The 15,570-nt window shown below is 40.0% G+C and overlaps 1 protein-coding gene across 2 annotated transcripts in view; it reads left to right on the plus strand.

Annotated features, from left to right (window-relative positions):
* PABIR2 (PABIR family member 2) overlaps positions 1-10,163 on the plus strand; it is an 80,624-nt gene extending 70,461 nt beyond the window's left edge. For both annotated transcript variants that reach the window (XM_027092516.1, XM_027092522.1), the window contains one exon: positions 9,549-10,163. In XM_027092516.1, coding sequence (XP_026948317.1) covers positions 9,549-9,574 — 26 coding nt within the window. In that variant the 3' untranslated portion in view covers positions 9,575-10,163. The remainder of the gene's footprint in view (positions 1-9,548) is intronic.
* Positions 10,164-15,570: the final 5,407 nt, after the last annotated feature.

The following is a 15,570-nucleotide window of genomic DNA, read 5'->3' on the forward strand; positions in this document are numbered from 1 at the left end:
TTTTCAGGTATCCATGGACAAATATTACTATATTGCTAGAAAGAGACAGTTATTCAGCATCAATTCTATTTCTAATTTTCTTTATATACATAAGGACTGAGAAATCTTGTTCATATAAATAAGATGAGACTTGAAAAATTTTATTATAACACTGTTGTATAATTCTATGAGTTCCTTTGAGTTCCATACCAAATATCAGAGTGATCTCCCAGCAAAAACAACTTTTTTCCATTTTTTATTGCAATATAATTCACGTACATAAAATGCACCCTTTTAAACTATAAAATTCAGTGGTTTTAGTATATTTTAAACATGGCGCAACTATTACCACTATCCAATTCCAGAAGAGTTTCATCACACCAAAAAGAAATTCCTTACACATCAGCAGTCACTTCCCATTTTCCCTTCCCCCCAGCCCTTGGCAACCACTAATCTTTCTGTTTCTATGGATTTTCCTATTCTGGGCATTTCATATAAATGCAATAGTGTAATATGTGGTCTTTTGGGGGGTCTTTTTTTTTCGCTTTTTCTCAGTGTTTTCAAGGTTCATTGTTTTTATGGCTGAATACTATTCCATAGTATGGATGTACCTCATTTTCTTTATCCATTCATCAGTTGATGAACATTTGAGTTGTTTCCACTTTTGGTCATTGTGAATAGTGCTGTTATGAACATTTGTATGCAAGTTTTTGGGTGGACATATGTTTTCATTTCTCTTGGGTATATATACCTAGGAGTGGAATTTTGGGGTCTTATGATAACTCTATGTTTAACCTTTTAAGGAAGTGCCAGACTGTTTTCCAAAGTGGCTGCACCATTTTCCATTCCCACCAGGAGCGTATGAGTGTTCCAATTTCTCCACATCCTTGCCAATACTTGTTGGCAAAATCTGTCTTTTTGATTATAGTCATCCTAGTGGGTGTAAAGTGGTATCTCTTCATGGTTTTGATTTGGATTTCCTTGATGGCTAAATGATTTTGAGCATTTTTCATGGACTTATTGGCCATTTGTATATCCTCTTTAGAGAAATATGTCTATTCAGATCTTTGCCCACTTTTAATTGGATTATATGTCCTTTTATTATTAAGTTGTAAGAGGTCTATATATATTCTAGATACAAGTCCCTTATCAAATATATGATTTGCAAATATTTTCTCCCATTCTGCATGTTGTCTTTTCACTTTCTGAATGGTATAATTTGCAGTACAAAAGTTTTAAATTTTCGTGTAGTCCACGAAAATTTTGTGTATCTCTTTTTTTTTTCTTTTGTCACTTGTGCTTTTGGTGTCCTATTTAGAGATCCATTACCTAATTCAAGGTCATGAAGATTTATAACTATGTTTTCTTCTAAGAGTTTTAGTTTTTATAGTTTTAGCTCTGGGTCTCTTGCCATTTCCATATGAATTTTAGGATCATCATGTCAATTTCTGCAAGAAAAGCCAGCTGGGACTCTTTTTAGGGATTTCACTGAATCTGTAGATTGTTTTTGGGGGTATTGCCATTGTAACAATATTATGTCTTCTAATCCATGAACAAGGAATGTCTTTTCATTTATTTATTGCTTCTTTTATTTCATTCAGTGATGTTTTATAGTTTTCAGTACACAACTCTTACACTTCCTTTGTTAAATTTATTCCTAATTATTTTTTTATTGCAAATGGAATTGTTGTTTGATTTTCAATTTGTCTATTGTTAGTGTATAGTAGTACAATTGATTTTTGTATATTGATCTTGTATCCTGCAACCTTGTTGAACATGTTACTAGCTCTAATATGGTTTTTTTGGTAGATTCTTTAGGATTTTCTGTGTACAAAATTATATTATCTGTGAATAGGGATATTTTTACTTCTTCCTTTCCAATATGTATTCCGTTTATTTCTTTCTCTTGCCTAACTGGCCTGACTAGAATCTCTAGTACAATGTTGAATAGAAGTGGTAAGAGTAGATATCCTTGTCTTGTTCCTGATCTTAGGGAGAAGACTTTCAGTTTTACACCATTAACTCTGATGTTAGCTGTGGGTTTTTCATAGATGTTCTTTGTCAGATTGAGGAAATTACTTTCTATTTCTAGTTTTATGAATGTTTTTATCATGAAAGGACATTGGATTGTGTGAAATGCTTGTCCTGCATCTACTGAGATGAATATGTGGGTTTTGTCCTTTGTTCTATTAATATGGTGTATTACATTGATTGATTTTCATATTTTGAACCAACCTTGAATTCATGGGAAAAATCCCACATGGTCATTGTATGTAATCCTTTTTATATGTTGTTGAATTCGTGTAATTCATATACCAATAATTGCTGGTATTTTGTTAAGGATTTTTCATTATTGTGGTAAAACACACCTTTACATAAAATTCACCATTTCAACCATTTCAAAGTGTCCAACTCACTGGCGTTTAGTACATTCACAGTATTGTGCAGTCATCATCACTATTTAGTTTCAGAGCATTTTCATCACCTCAAAAGGAAACCCCATACACATTAAGCAGTCACTCCTCATTCTCCCCTCTCCCTAGCCCTTGTCAACCACTTATGTAATTTCTGTCTCTATGGATCTACCTGTTCTGAATTTTGTTGAGGGTTTTTTTTTTTATCTATATTCGTAAGGAATATTGTCTGCAGTTTTTGCCCAGGTGTGAAGTGCAAATAACTTGGGTGAAATCCTTTCTATTTAGAGAATGACTAATTCAAATTCTTTATCAGTAAAAAAGGGGGCCTAGCCTTTCTGTAAAACACAATTATTCACAGGCCCCTTTGTACCCCCTTCATTTGGCAAGAGAGGGAGGTGGGCAGAGGAAAGGAAGAGAGCATTTTTTCAGCTTTGTCTCTCTTCTGTCTGATGGAGAAGGAGGACTTTGGAAGAAAGCCTTTCCATTTATCTTCCTTGCCCTCTAGTCTCCCCTTTCTGTTGCTGTGCTCAGCCCCAAGTTGCCTCAAGTAACCAGATCCCAGGACAATATCTCTGAGGTCTCTTCTCCTCAGCTGGGGCCTTCGCCCTCAGACTACTCTCAAAACTGCTTCCCTTTTGGGTGTCCCTTGCCTATAACCCTTGCTAACTGGCCAGATGGCATCCATTTGCTTGAACCACATGTTCTTGTTTGCTAAGGTCTCCCTAAAGTCTGTCCAAATTCCCTGAGCATGAGGAATGTCAAGCCCCAAAGTTGTAAAAAAGGGGACTTGCTGGAGGCCAACAAGGAGGTATTTCTGGAGATCACGGTGCTGTTTATGTAATTTTCAAGTAATGCACACAGGCAAGTTCATCATTTGGTGAAGCAGGCTCAGGGAGTGGGAGTAAAAGTTTACTCCCACCCTTACAGTGCCCCTCATAGCCCAGCCCACCCTACAGCTTTGTTGAGAGCTAAAAGTCCCTGGAGAGACTTGGAGGTGGGGAAGATTTTTTTCTCCAGGGAGGCTTCCTGGCTTACACTTCTCCAGACCCCAAGGATACTCCCAGACTCAAGTTGATGTCATTTGAGTGTTTTCAGATAGAGAATTTAAGACTTACTCTGACCTCATGTGCTTTGTGTTTCCAGCTGAACTCAAACTTTCCAAGACTTGGGTTCATTTACCTTTAGTCAAAAATTCCCTTTCTAATTACACGTGGGCCTCTAAGTCTTCTTGGCCATCAGGTACCATTTGATCAAAAGTACCACACATTTAGGTGGGGCCAATGAGGCTGACATCTCCTTTGAAGTTCAAATAGGGTTGGAAATGAGTGCAATATTGCTCACATGATGTCAACTCACATGTTTGAAATATAGTGTGTGACATTTGACAAACTCAAGCACATGGTAAGGCAGCCATTCTGCTTATAGAGCCAAAGAGTCCACTCAGGAATAGGGAAATGACTTCCCATTGAGGGTCTGCTTCTCTGTTGATGGCGGACTCCGAATACGGAGCTCTTTGATGAAGAGTCTGAATGCTATTTCCAGCTCTTGGGCAAGTAATGAGCTATTTGAATGATTTCAGAATTTTAGTAGGCAGACCTACCCTCATCCCTTGCCCTCACTCTGGGGGAGAGCCCCCACTGAAGGCATAAATGTTTTTCCTGCACGGTTGATAAAAGCTACCTGTTGTATGTATGTAATATACTTCTCCCTGAAGACTACTCCAGATAGCTGGGGCTTGGCCAGCCAAACCAGAGAAGGCAAATTTCCTGCAAGTAAGCTCTCACTTCCCTCATCTTCACCATAGCAGGCTTTAGAGCACTCTCTTCTATCGAATCAGGATGAGACCATAGAACCTTCAATTCAGCACCCCTGGTAATCTGGACCAGTTGCCTGCAGTTGGTATACAAAATAATAATAGTAGTGAATAGTCTTGTTACAATACTGTTACTATCTTACAGACAAGGAAACCAAGGCCAAGGGAGGGTATGTTATCTTTCCCAAGGTCATACTGGAGAAGCTGGGCTGGAATTCTGGTCTGTCTGACTCCAGAGACTACCTCTTAACCATTACACTATGTCAATTCATTCATTCACTCAACAAGTATTTAATCAGCACCAATTATGTGTTAGCACTATTTTAGGCACTAGAGATACAGCAGTCAGAAGGTCATCCAGCGGATCATGACACTGTGGGCCTCCAGAAGGAAGAAGTCTTCTGGGGATCAGTGACATACAATGGAGGGTATATCTATTTGCTAGCAGGATGAGGGATCTCAAAAAGGTGAGCGCTCCAAACTCGAGCACGGGCAGCGTATAAAAGCCTCAAGCTGTGAGGCAAAGGAAGGTAGAGTTTGAGCTCAGCTCGGGTCCTTAGCAGCATCCTATGGGCTTAGTGTAGGCAGGCTGTGGCCCACGTGCCAGTGCTTGAAGTGGAGAACATGCCCCATTAGTCTCCATAACTCTGTGAAGGTCAACCACCCAGGGCCCCCTAACCGTAGGCCAACCTTATGTTTCCATGTCTGCTCACCCTTTTTTGCTCTTAGCAGCTGAATGTGTGATGCTTGTGGCTCCTTGCAAGGAACTCTGGCAGCGGGTCACAGGTGGGGCTGAGCTCACCCCTCCTATAGATACATTTCTCCCTTGTAAAGGGAAAGGAGATAGATCAAAGGACACCAGGGCCCATGTGCTTCATATGGAGACCCGGGTGAGCTGAAAAGGAAGGGGGAGGAGGGGACTAGGGTAGGCTACAGCCAGGCCATGATTTATTGACTTGTTTTGCTCCTGCACTTCTGTTTACCCAGCTGGGCCTGCTGCTGCCCAGGGTCCCGGCATGTGCACAGCCACTCTGGCCAGTCCTTGTAGTAGTGTCAGAGAGAGCGTGGACTGTGTCAGCTGCTGGCAAAAGTGAGGCAGTGGAGTTCGTGTTTGATGGTTTCAACACTCCTACCCCACTGGGCCTTTTCTCACCCCCATGGGGTACCCCCTCCCCACACACGTATCCCAGTCTCAGCCACAAAATCCCTGGGGCCTTTTTCTCCTTAGAGGAGCCTGGTGTCACTCAGGTATCTAAGACATACCTACACTAACAGGTAAGCATCTGCCAACAGCCTCAAGACTAATTCTTCTAGCATTTAAAAATGCTGGGCACCTCTTTACTTAATCCATTCAAGGTAGATAAGGACAGAGCGCCTCAGGAGAAGAAATGAAACAAATAGCTTGTGGAAGAGTTGTAGGTCCAAGAACATGAATCGAGTCCCGAGTCTTCCAGGCCAGTCTTCTAAATCCTGGCATCTCCATAAAGCTCGCTGACTGGTTTAAACAGCAACAGAGAAGTCTTGGCAGCCCCACATCAGAATGATTTCAGAACTGTGTGTGTGCACGTGCCGAGACAGAGAGAGAGACAGATAGGGTGGTAGCGGTGGTGGTCAGGATTTGAGGACTCAAAAGGCCCTTCCAGGTACATGTGGTCAATGGTCTGTTAGTGCGTAGAATCAGCTCTACTTCTCTCAAAAATCAACACAATAAATTAGGAGTTTGGGATTAGCAGATACAAACTACCATATATAAAACAGGCAAACAACAAGGTCCTACTGGATAGCGCAGGGAACTATATTCAATAATCCTTTAATAGACCGTGATGGAAAAGAATATGAGAAAGAAAATATACGTACACACACACACATATATGTGTATAACACTGCTGTACACCAGAAACTAACAAAACATTGTAAATCAACTATACTTCAATTAAAAAAAAAAGAAAGAAAAACTCTCTGGGGGAAAAAAAAAAACAACAAACCAACACGACCCCAAACCAAACAGAAGGGAGTAGCAACTGGTGGCAGAGGGCCCCTGGGCCTTGAGTAAGCACCAGAGGGGGCGGTTCTGAGTGGGGCTTTCAGATCCTAGCTCTGCTACTTATTAACTCTTTGACCTGAGCCAAGTTGCTAGCTTAGCTTAGCTTAGCTTCTCTTAGTCTCAGAATCACCCTCTAAAATGGGAGCAACTCACTTCGTCGTTGTGGATATTGAACATGATAAAGTCTGTCAGGCACTTAGCAACCCATCTGCATGATCAATAGGAGAGGGCTGTGATGATCAAGATGAGGATTCCGGAGAACAGAGGATGGGACATCTGAAAGCTTCAGCACTTTTGATGTTCATTCCTAGTGTTTCCACAGTTCAGAGGAATGTTTGGAAGGGTGGAAACAACCCAAGTGTTCATTGACGGATGAGTGGATAAACAAAATGTATCAATAGTATACACATACAATAGAACACTACTTAGCCTTAAAAAGGAAGGAAATTCTGACACACGCCAGAACATGGATGGACCTTGAAAACATTATGCTAAGTGAAATGAGCCAGTCACAAAAAGACAAATACTGTATGATTCCACTTACAGGAGGGACCTGCAGTAATCAAATTCACTGAAACAGAAAGTAGGATGGTAGTTGCTAGGGACTTGAGGTAGGGGGAGAAGGGAAGTTGTTTAATGTGTAAAGAGTTTCGGTCTGGAAGATGAAAAGAGTTCTGGAGATGGATGGTTGCACAACAATGTGAATGTACATGATGCCACTGAACTGTACACTTAAAATGGTTAAAATGGTAAACTTTATGTTAGGGTTCTGTTACCACAATTTGTTTTGAAATTAAAGTTTGAGAATTGATGGGGTTATGGGTGTATGCGTGAGGAATGAGAGCGGGGAAGAGCCCTGGTAAATAGATGAGTGCTCCAGTGAAAGCCTTGCTGGGATTCTACTATGTTGTACCCTACTATGAGAGGGCGGCTGATTTCCATAAAGGGGCAGAGACAGAGAAAACAGAAGTAGGAGAGGACGATGGCCTGGGGCTGTCAGTGTAAAACAAAAGATACAAGAGAATAGAGGTTTCTGAGCTCTGAAAATGCAGCAAGCTAGGAAAGAAGGCTCCATCCCAAGGCTATGGTCATCTATGGTGAGCACCAAAGCCCCTTTGGACCACAGCTGCAGCCATAAGGGGAGACCTTAGAAGGAAAGGAGGAGGTGCCTTGGGCTGGCCTGAGGTAAAAATGGCAGAGATTCACAAATGCAATCAGCTCAACTGCCCATCATTTCCAAGGCAGAGTGGCTGGGACCAGCCTCTCCTCTTCCTGCAATCCCGCTCCCTCCAGCTCCACAGGGCACCGTAAGGATGCCCTTCTCCTTCAGTTGGGCTGCCTGGTTTCCCTGGAGGGGAGGATCTGGAGGCAGGCCTTCCAGTCCTCACATCCCTAGCAGACCTACCTCCTGGCTGGACCATACCGGCCCCTGCGCCCATGGCCCCTGTCCATGTGGACACACCTAAGTCCAGGACCGGCACAAGCTGAAGAGATCCCAGCCCAGGCACGGAGGGAATTAGGCACGTCTTCTCTGCTCCTGAAGTAATGTTTGTCTTTCAAATTCTGCCAACCAAAATGGCTTGGGCTGTGATTCACCATCACACCGTTATGTCATACTTCCTTACTGCTTTTATGACCAAGGAAGACTCCAGGCACAGTAGCCATATTATGTCCCAGCAAACTCCTGCCCAAATTAAGTCACTCTTTCTGGTCCCTGTCGCTGTTCAAAAATGACATCCAAGGATACTTGCTGTTTTAGGGGCACATTTTAAGGCAAATGCAAGAAATAATGAATGTAACTATTTTCTGACTGAAATTTGCATCTGTCTTTTTACCCTCTCCTGGCAAACATGTTTTATGTTTATTTAAACAGCGCTTAATAAAAATGTACAGCTGCAAAGCATCTTACTACTCAATGCTTTCTGGTTAAGAAAATTGCCCATAATCACAGTTGACTTTCCTATTTGTAACAGAATATTATTTTTCATTGATGCATGGCTGCGGCCCAATGTGTGAACATTATAAACGCAGTGGGAGGCTTATCTGAGGTTGCAAGCACTTCATTCATTCATTCCTTCAGTCAATCAACAAACTTGTTTTGTGGATTTACCATGTGGGGTTTAGGACCTTTTACAGCAGAGGGAAAAGCATCTGCAGAGACATGAGAGAGCATGGCAGTCACCGATATGATAAGGATAGCCACTGTCAACCACAGTTGATGTGTCATGATTGGCTGTAAAGTGTGACATCAATAATTTGTTACTGATAATAGTGAATGTACCAAAATTTACTTTAGTTATAAGTTGGAATGGATTCAAGGTTTTCCTTATAATAGCAGCGTCACTCTCGCTTGCATTTCAGTATGTTTTAAAATGAGAGGTAGAGAAAAGGGTCTAATTACCAGCCAGCATGCCGAGAATCATATATTCCCCGAGTTCACCCACGGGAGTGTGTCACGCTTATGAACATCATCTGGCAGTTGTATCACAGTTTAGAATTGTTGGAGTGGCCCACAAGGTGTGTGTTACGTGGGGGAGTAGAGAGAGATGAACCTGGGGAGGTCCGATGGGTAGGTGCAGCTTTTCAGAGCTTGAATAAACACATTTTCGACTGGATTGCTCCCAAAGTTTGCAGAGCTAATTGTCGTTGACATCACAGAGCTACTGCTCATTTATCAAGCTCCAGTCTTTCCCCAGATACAGAGATGGGATCTTAGTTAACGTAGGGACTGTCAGCCCATACTTGTGACTTTAGCCTGTTCTCACAATCAACTGCTCCTAATACTGGCTGCATCGCATGTTGAGCGCCTTAGAAATGAGAATGTGACCCAAGAGGCAGTTTCCAGGCTAGGTTTCATGGAGTGATTGTATTGTGCACCTCATATATCTGTCTTGGAAAACAGATGGAAATTCTCAGTAAAGAGTCAAACTAGAAAAGGAACTTACTAATAATGAACTTGATATGCTATCTCTACTGGGCGTGTGGCAGGCTGCGGGGGGTACAGAAAAGGGATGCCTGTGTTGCCTTACCTTTCCAATATAAACTGGATTTCTGGAATTAACCAAAAGATAGATGGAATAATACCTCACATGCAAATAGAATAAGTGATTGGCTTGGTGTTCTGATTTGAAGGGTACCCAAAATGTTTCCCTGCCCCTGAAACTACTCTCCCACTGGTGCTTGATTTTCTAATATTAGAAATTGTGGTAGAATTACTTTATTTGTTTAAAATCTATGCTTTGTTCTTTTAACTGTTTTTCTTTTTCTTTTCTTTTTTTTCAAATGTATGCTTTAGGAAAGGAGGATACTTTAAAAAAATAAGAAGCACATTCAGGAATGAACTGGAAGCCTGCTAGAATTGTTAAGAAGACCAGTTGTGTGGAGATGCAACCTCAGTAATTAATCAGTGAGCAGCTAGCAGCCAAATATCTGATAAGAGGGAGGAGGCCCTCTCCTTTGAGGGGGAAAATGACTCCCTTCTGATTGAAAAAGCACCATCCCAGACCTTCTTGCTGCTGACATGCAGATGTACATCTGGCTGTAATCTCTCACTCCCTGCTAGCCTTTGCCAAGCTGTGTGGAACAGAAATCCCCGTTTCTCCCCCATGTAAGGACACAGAGAGAAATTGAATAGTTACATAGTTAAAATTCTGAGCACTGGCGAGGAGAAGGAACATGCCCAAAGCAATAAAAAGACTCTCACTTCAAAACTGTGGCTGAAGAAAGATTCGAGCAGTTTAAACAACTGGTTGAGTTGATTGGGGTGAAGGGAGTAGGCGTCTCAGAGCCACGGACAGGTCTTGATACTCTGCAGACAAGCCAAGAAATCTTTAAATTGTGTTCAATCTACTCAAGGTTGGTGAACAAGACAGAACAAATGCTTAATAAAAGTTGACGGGATTTATTTGCACCTAGGTGTCTGTGTTTCAATAAATCCTACTCTAAATTTTATTTTCTGTGGAGTTGTTTTAAATGAAGGTTTATTGATAAAGAGTGAAAGCATAATTAAGTGGGGAAATGTGCTCTGTTCCCTCTCTCTGAGCTGTCCAACTTAAGGGAAACCTATCATTCTGTCAAAGTGGTGGCAACTCGTCCAAATTGCAGGACTAGCACATAGGAGGAAAATCATACCCTTTGAAGTTTTGCCTGCAAAACTTAGTAACCCACAATTCAGAAGTGACAGCAAACACCACAGTGCCTCTGCCTTTGGATTAAACACTGCAGCCTTCTTTAAAAGTGAAAATGTCCCTGGGAAGGTTAACGTATAAAGTTACTGGGTCCTTAATAGGGTGGTTCCTCAAACTATTTATCAGAACCATCTGACACCACATCTTTCATTTATCTTGAGAACTTTAAAAATGCAGGACAGTATAGAGAGGAATATAGCAAACACTTGTGTACTTGCCACGCAGAGTGGAAATACAGTACTATATTTACTTTGTCTTCCATTAAAAAAAATAGAATAGTTTAATAGAACAGATTTTTAAAATAGCTTATTTTTTAAAATAAACTACAGGCGAAGTTGAAGTTCCCTTAATCTCCCACTTCTAGTCCATCCATTTTCCTTAATTTGATACATTTTCTTCCAGGATGTAAATAATACACTATATGGTTTTGTATGTACTTTGAAAATTCAGCATTATGTTCTTGAGATCAATCCACGTGGGTGCATAATGATCTAGTTTGTTTTCACTGCTGAATCGTAACCTATAGTACAACCCTGACACATTTCATTTATTCATTCCCCAATTGATGGATATTTATGTTGTTTCCTTTTTTTTTTTTTTTTTTACTATTAAAAACAACTTGCAGTGAACACAGGTGTCCATGTGTCTTTGTACACTAGGTGGCAAATTCTCCAGAGTATGTACCTTTTAGATAGTAGAGTGAGATTGCCGAGTTAAAGAGTACACACACTTTTAGTTTTTCTGGGTCTTGGCAGATTACTTTCCAAAGTGTCTGTACCAAATAACAGACACCAGTCTATGTGGTCCCACGACACCATACCATTGACAATTCTTGAGTTTTAATTTTTGCCAATCCGACAAGTAAAAATCATGTCTCCTTTTTCTTAATTTCCATGAATACTAGTGAGGTTGAGCATCTTTTCATATATTTATAGATCACTCTAGTTTCTTGGGTCTATTGCCTGTTTGTAATCTTTGCCCGTTTTTCTTTTGGGCTGGTTGCCTTTTAAAAATTGATTTGTTTTATGTCTTTTAGGTGCTGTTTCTTTTTCAATTTTTGCATGCCAAATATCTCCTCCCGCTATATGGCTTGTTTTCACTTTATAGTGTTGTTTTTTTCTATAGACATTTTCATATTTAACGCAGCCTCACTTATCCATCTTTTCTTTTAAACTTTTTGAGGTTTTTGGGTGTGATTAATGATTCTTCCTTACTCTTAGACCATAAAGATATTCTATATTTGCATCAAAATGTTATGAAATTCTGCTTTTAACATTTAGATCTTTAACTCATTTTGAACTGATTCTCAGGTAGGATTTGAAGAAAGTTAATCTAATTTTTATCTTTTCTCACATGGATCATTTTAATACCATTTATTGAATAGTCTGTATCATATCCTCCATGATTTATAATCAGCCTCTGTCATATATCCAGTTCTCATAGATTTATATGAGTTGTTTTTAGGCTCTTTTAGATCCCACTGGTCTATTTGTTTATCCATCTGCCAATCCCACAGCACTCTTTTAATTGCTATAACATAATAAGTGTTGAGAATCTGCCCCCCATTGATCTTCTTCAAAATTGTGTTGTCTATTCTTGGTGCATGACTCTTCTATATAAATTTTAGGATCAGCTTGTCAGGATCCATTAAAAATCCTGTTGTGATTTTGATTGAACTTGAATTAAGTTTATAGATCAATTTGAAGAGAATTGCCATTTGATGTTGAGTCTTCTCATACATCATCATGGTATATCTCTCTTTTTGAGGTTACCCTTTTCTAAACTTAATTTTTTAAGATATTTGCCTAATTAGATTTTTTCATAATTTATTACAGATTTTGGAATATTTACTGTGGTTATTTATTTATTTATTTTTGGCCGCGTTGGGTCTTCATTGCTGCACGTGGGGCTTTCTCTAGTTGCGTCGAGCTGGGGCTACTCTTCGTTGCAGTGCACAGGCTTCTCATTGCGGTGGCTTCTCTTTTTCTTTCTTTCTTTTTTTTGCAGTACACGGGCCTCTCACTGTTGTGGCCTCTCCTGTTGCAGAGCACAGGCTCCGGACGCGCAGGCTCAGCGGCCATGGCTCACGGGCCCAGCCGCTCCGCGGCATGTGGGATCTTCCCGGACTGAGTCACGAACCCGTGTCCCCTGCATCGGCAGGCGGACTTTCAACCACTACAACACCAGGGAAGCCCACGGTGGGCTTGTTGCGGAGCATGGGCTCTAGGCACGCAGGCTTCAGTAGTTGTGGCACGCAGGCTCAGTAGTTGTGGCTCGCAGGCTTAGTTGCTCCGTGGCATGTGGGATCTTCCTGGACCAGGGCTCGAACCCATGTCCCCTGCATTGGCAGGCAGATTCTTAACCACTGTGCCACCAGGGAAGAGCCTAAACTTTTAATTTTGATATAATTATGGATTCATAGGATGATGGAAATGTAGTATAGAGACGTCTCCTGTACTGTTCACCCATTTTCTCACAGTGGTTACATCTTGGTTTTTCAAACAGCTTTACTGAGGTACAACTGATATAAAAAACCCTGGACATATTTAATGTGTATAATTTAATTGGATAATTTGATGAGTTTGAAGATATGCATATAGCCATGAAACCATCACCACAATCAGGTAATAAGCTATACAACACCTCTAAAAGTTTCCTCCTGCCCCTTTTTTTGGTTGTTGTTGTTCTTCTTTTGTCATTAGAAACTTAACATGAGATCTACCCTCTTAACAAGTTTTTAAGTGTACAATGCTGAATTGTTGACTCTAAGCACAATGTTGTACAGCAGATCTCTAGAACTTATTCATCTTACATAACTGAAACTTTATGTCAGTGATTACATTTTACATAACTAGAGTACAGTTCCAAACCCAGGGATTCAACATTGGTTCAATGTTCGTGTATACTTCTAAGCCATTTTACCCTGTGTAGATTTGTATAACCTCCACTGCAACCAAGATACAGAACTATTCCATCACCACAAAGATAGCCCTCATGCTACCCTTTTATAGTTACATCCACCCCATTTCTGACTCTCAGAAACCACTAATCTGTTCATCTCTACAGTTTTGTCATTTCAAGAATGTTATATAAATGGAATCATACACTATGCGACCTTTTGAGATTGTCTTTTTTATTCAGCATAATTCCTTAGATATTCATCCAAGTTGTTGTGTGTATCAATGGTTTTCTCCTTTTTATTGCTGAGTAATAGTCCATGGTATGGATGTACTACACTTTGTTGAACCATTCACCTATTGAGGGACATTTTAGTTGTCTCTGTTTTGGGCGTTTTCTGTTTGTTCTGCCTTTTGTCTTCATTTTCTTGTTTTCCTGTGGGTTACTTAAACATTTTTTAGAATTTCATTTTGGTTTATCTACAGATGTTTTGGTGTATCTCTTCATATAGCTATATACATAACTTATCACAGTCCACTGGTGTCATTTACCTATTAGAGCAAAGTATAAAATTTTTGCTTCTCTTTATGTCCCTTTACCTCCCGCCACACACACAGTTTATAATGTAATTGTCTTAAGTATTTCCTTTACATACATTGAGAAACAGACAGTGTTTTACTTTTTGCTTCAATCATCAAACATAATTTAGAAAACTCAAGAGAAGGAAAGCCTATTGTATGTACCCATTTTTTTGTTCATTCTTTGCTCTTCCTTCCTTCCTGATGTTCTATGATTCCTTCTTTTATTATTTCTTTCTGTTTGAAGAACTTCTGTTAGCCATTCTTTAAGGGTTGGCTTACTAGTGACAAATTCTTTTAATTTTCCTTCATCTGAGAATGTCTTGATTTCCCCTTCATTCCTGAAGGATACTTTTGCTGGATGTAGAATTCCGTGTTAGCAGTTCTTTTCTTTCAGCACTTGAAAAACATTGTGCCACCTCCTTGTGACCTCCATAGGTTCTGAAGAGAAATCCACTAACATTGGAATTGTTTTTTCCTTCTACTTAAGGTATCATTTCTCTCTGGCTGCTTTCAAGATTTTTTCTTTTTATTTAGCTTTCAGAGGTTTGACTATGTATCTCTGCCTGGATTTCTTTGGGTTTATCCTTTTGGGGATGAGTTTTTATTTGATCTTGAGTTTGATTTGAAACCATTAGAGGGTTTTGAGCATGGAGGCAACAAGATCTCATTTTTATATTTAAAAGATAACTTTGGCTACTGTGTAAAGAAAGGATGGTAGAGGGGCAACACGGGAAACAGAAAGACCAGTTAGGAGGCTAATGCAGTAGCCTGGATGACAGGCTATAGTGGCTTGGATTAAGATGGTAGCAAGTGAATGTAGCAGTAAATAGGGGCAGATTTTTTTTAACATAACAAAATGATATACACTTCATTCAATAGAGTTGATACATATGTGTTGATTTTTTTTTTTTGTATTTAAAAGCATCATTGATGTGGACAAACTGAAAACACAAGATAGTACTTTAACAATTTGCTAAATATAAAGAGGATTTATGGAGAAAAGGGATTAGGGAAACCACTTGCTTGTGGAATATCCCTATTCTTTAAGAGAGACCAGACAAGAATACAGATAGACTGGGTCTAGGACTGACTACACCAGTGGGTGGGTCTTTGGATTAGCAATATCAGTATCACTTGAGAACCTGTTGGAAATACATTATTAGACCTCCACCTAAATTTACTGAATCAGAAACTCTGACCCAGAAGACAGCTTTAACAAGACCTGCAGGGGATTACCATGCACTCTGAAGGTTGAAGACAAGGTTTGAATCCTGCCTCTGTCATCATCAAGCTGAGTAACTTATACACATCCCAAATTTATGGAATTTCAAGCCCATCATCTCTAAAAGGAAAGAAACATCATCTACATTGCAAGCAGGGCTGTCAAGAGAATTCACAGAGATAATGAACATGAAAACACTTTGTAAACCTAAAACACTGTAGAAACATGAGCAACCTATTATCTATCATCATGTGGAAAAATTTTAAAAGCTTTTGAAACTCATAATGGTATTCATTCAATATATGATAAAGCATGCATGTCTGTTCTTTTTTTTAACATCAGAAAGGGGCAGATTTGAACTCTGTTTTGGAGAGAGACTTGAAAAGACTTGAAAGATTCATTATATGGGGGCTGAGGGTAAAGAGAAAA

This window comes from Aethalodelphis obliquidens, unplaced genomic scaffold (assembly GCF_003676395.1).
Source record: "Aethalodelphis obliquidens isolate GAN/ISIS:26980383/991018 unplaced genomic scaffold, ASM367639v1 scaffold78, whole genome shotgun sequence".
NCBI lineage: Eukaryota > Metazoa > Chordata > Mammalia > Artiodactyla > Delphinidae > Aethalodelphis > Aethalodelphis obliquidens.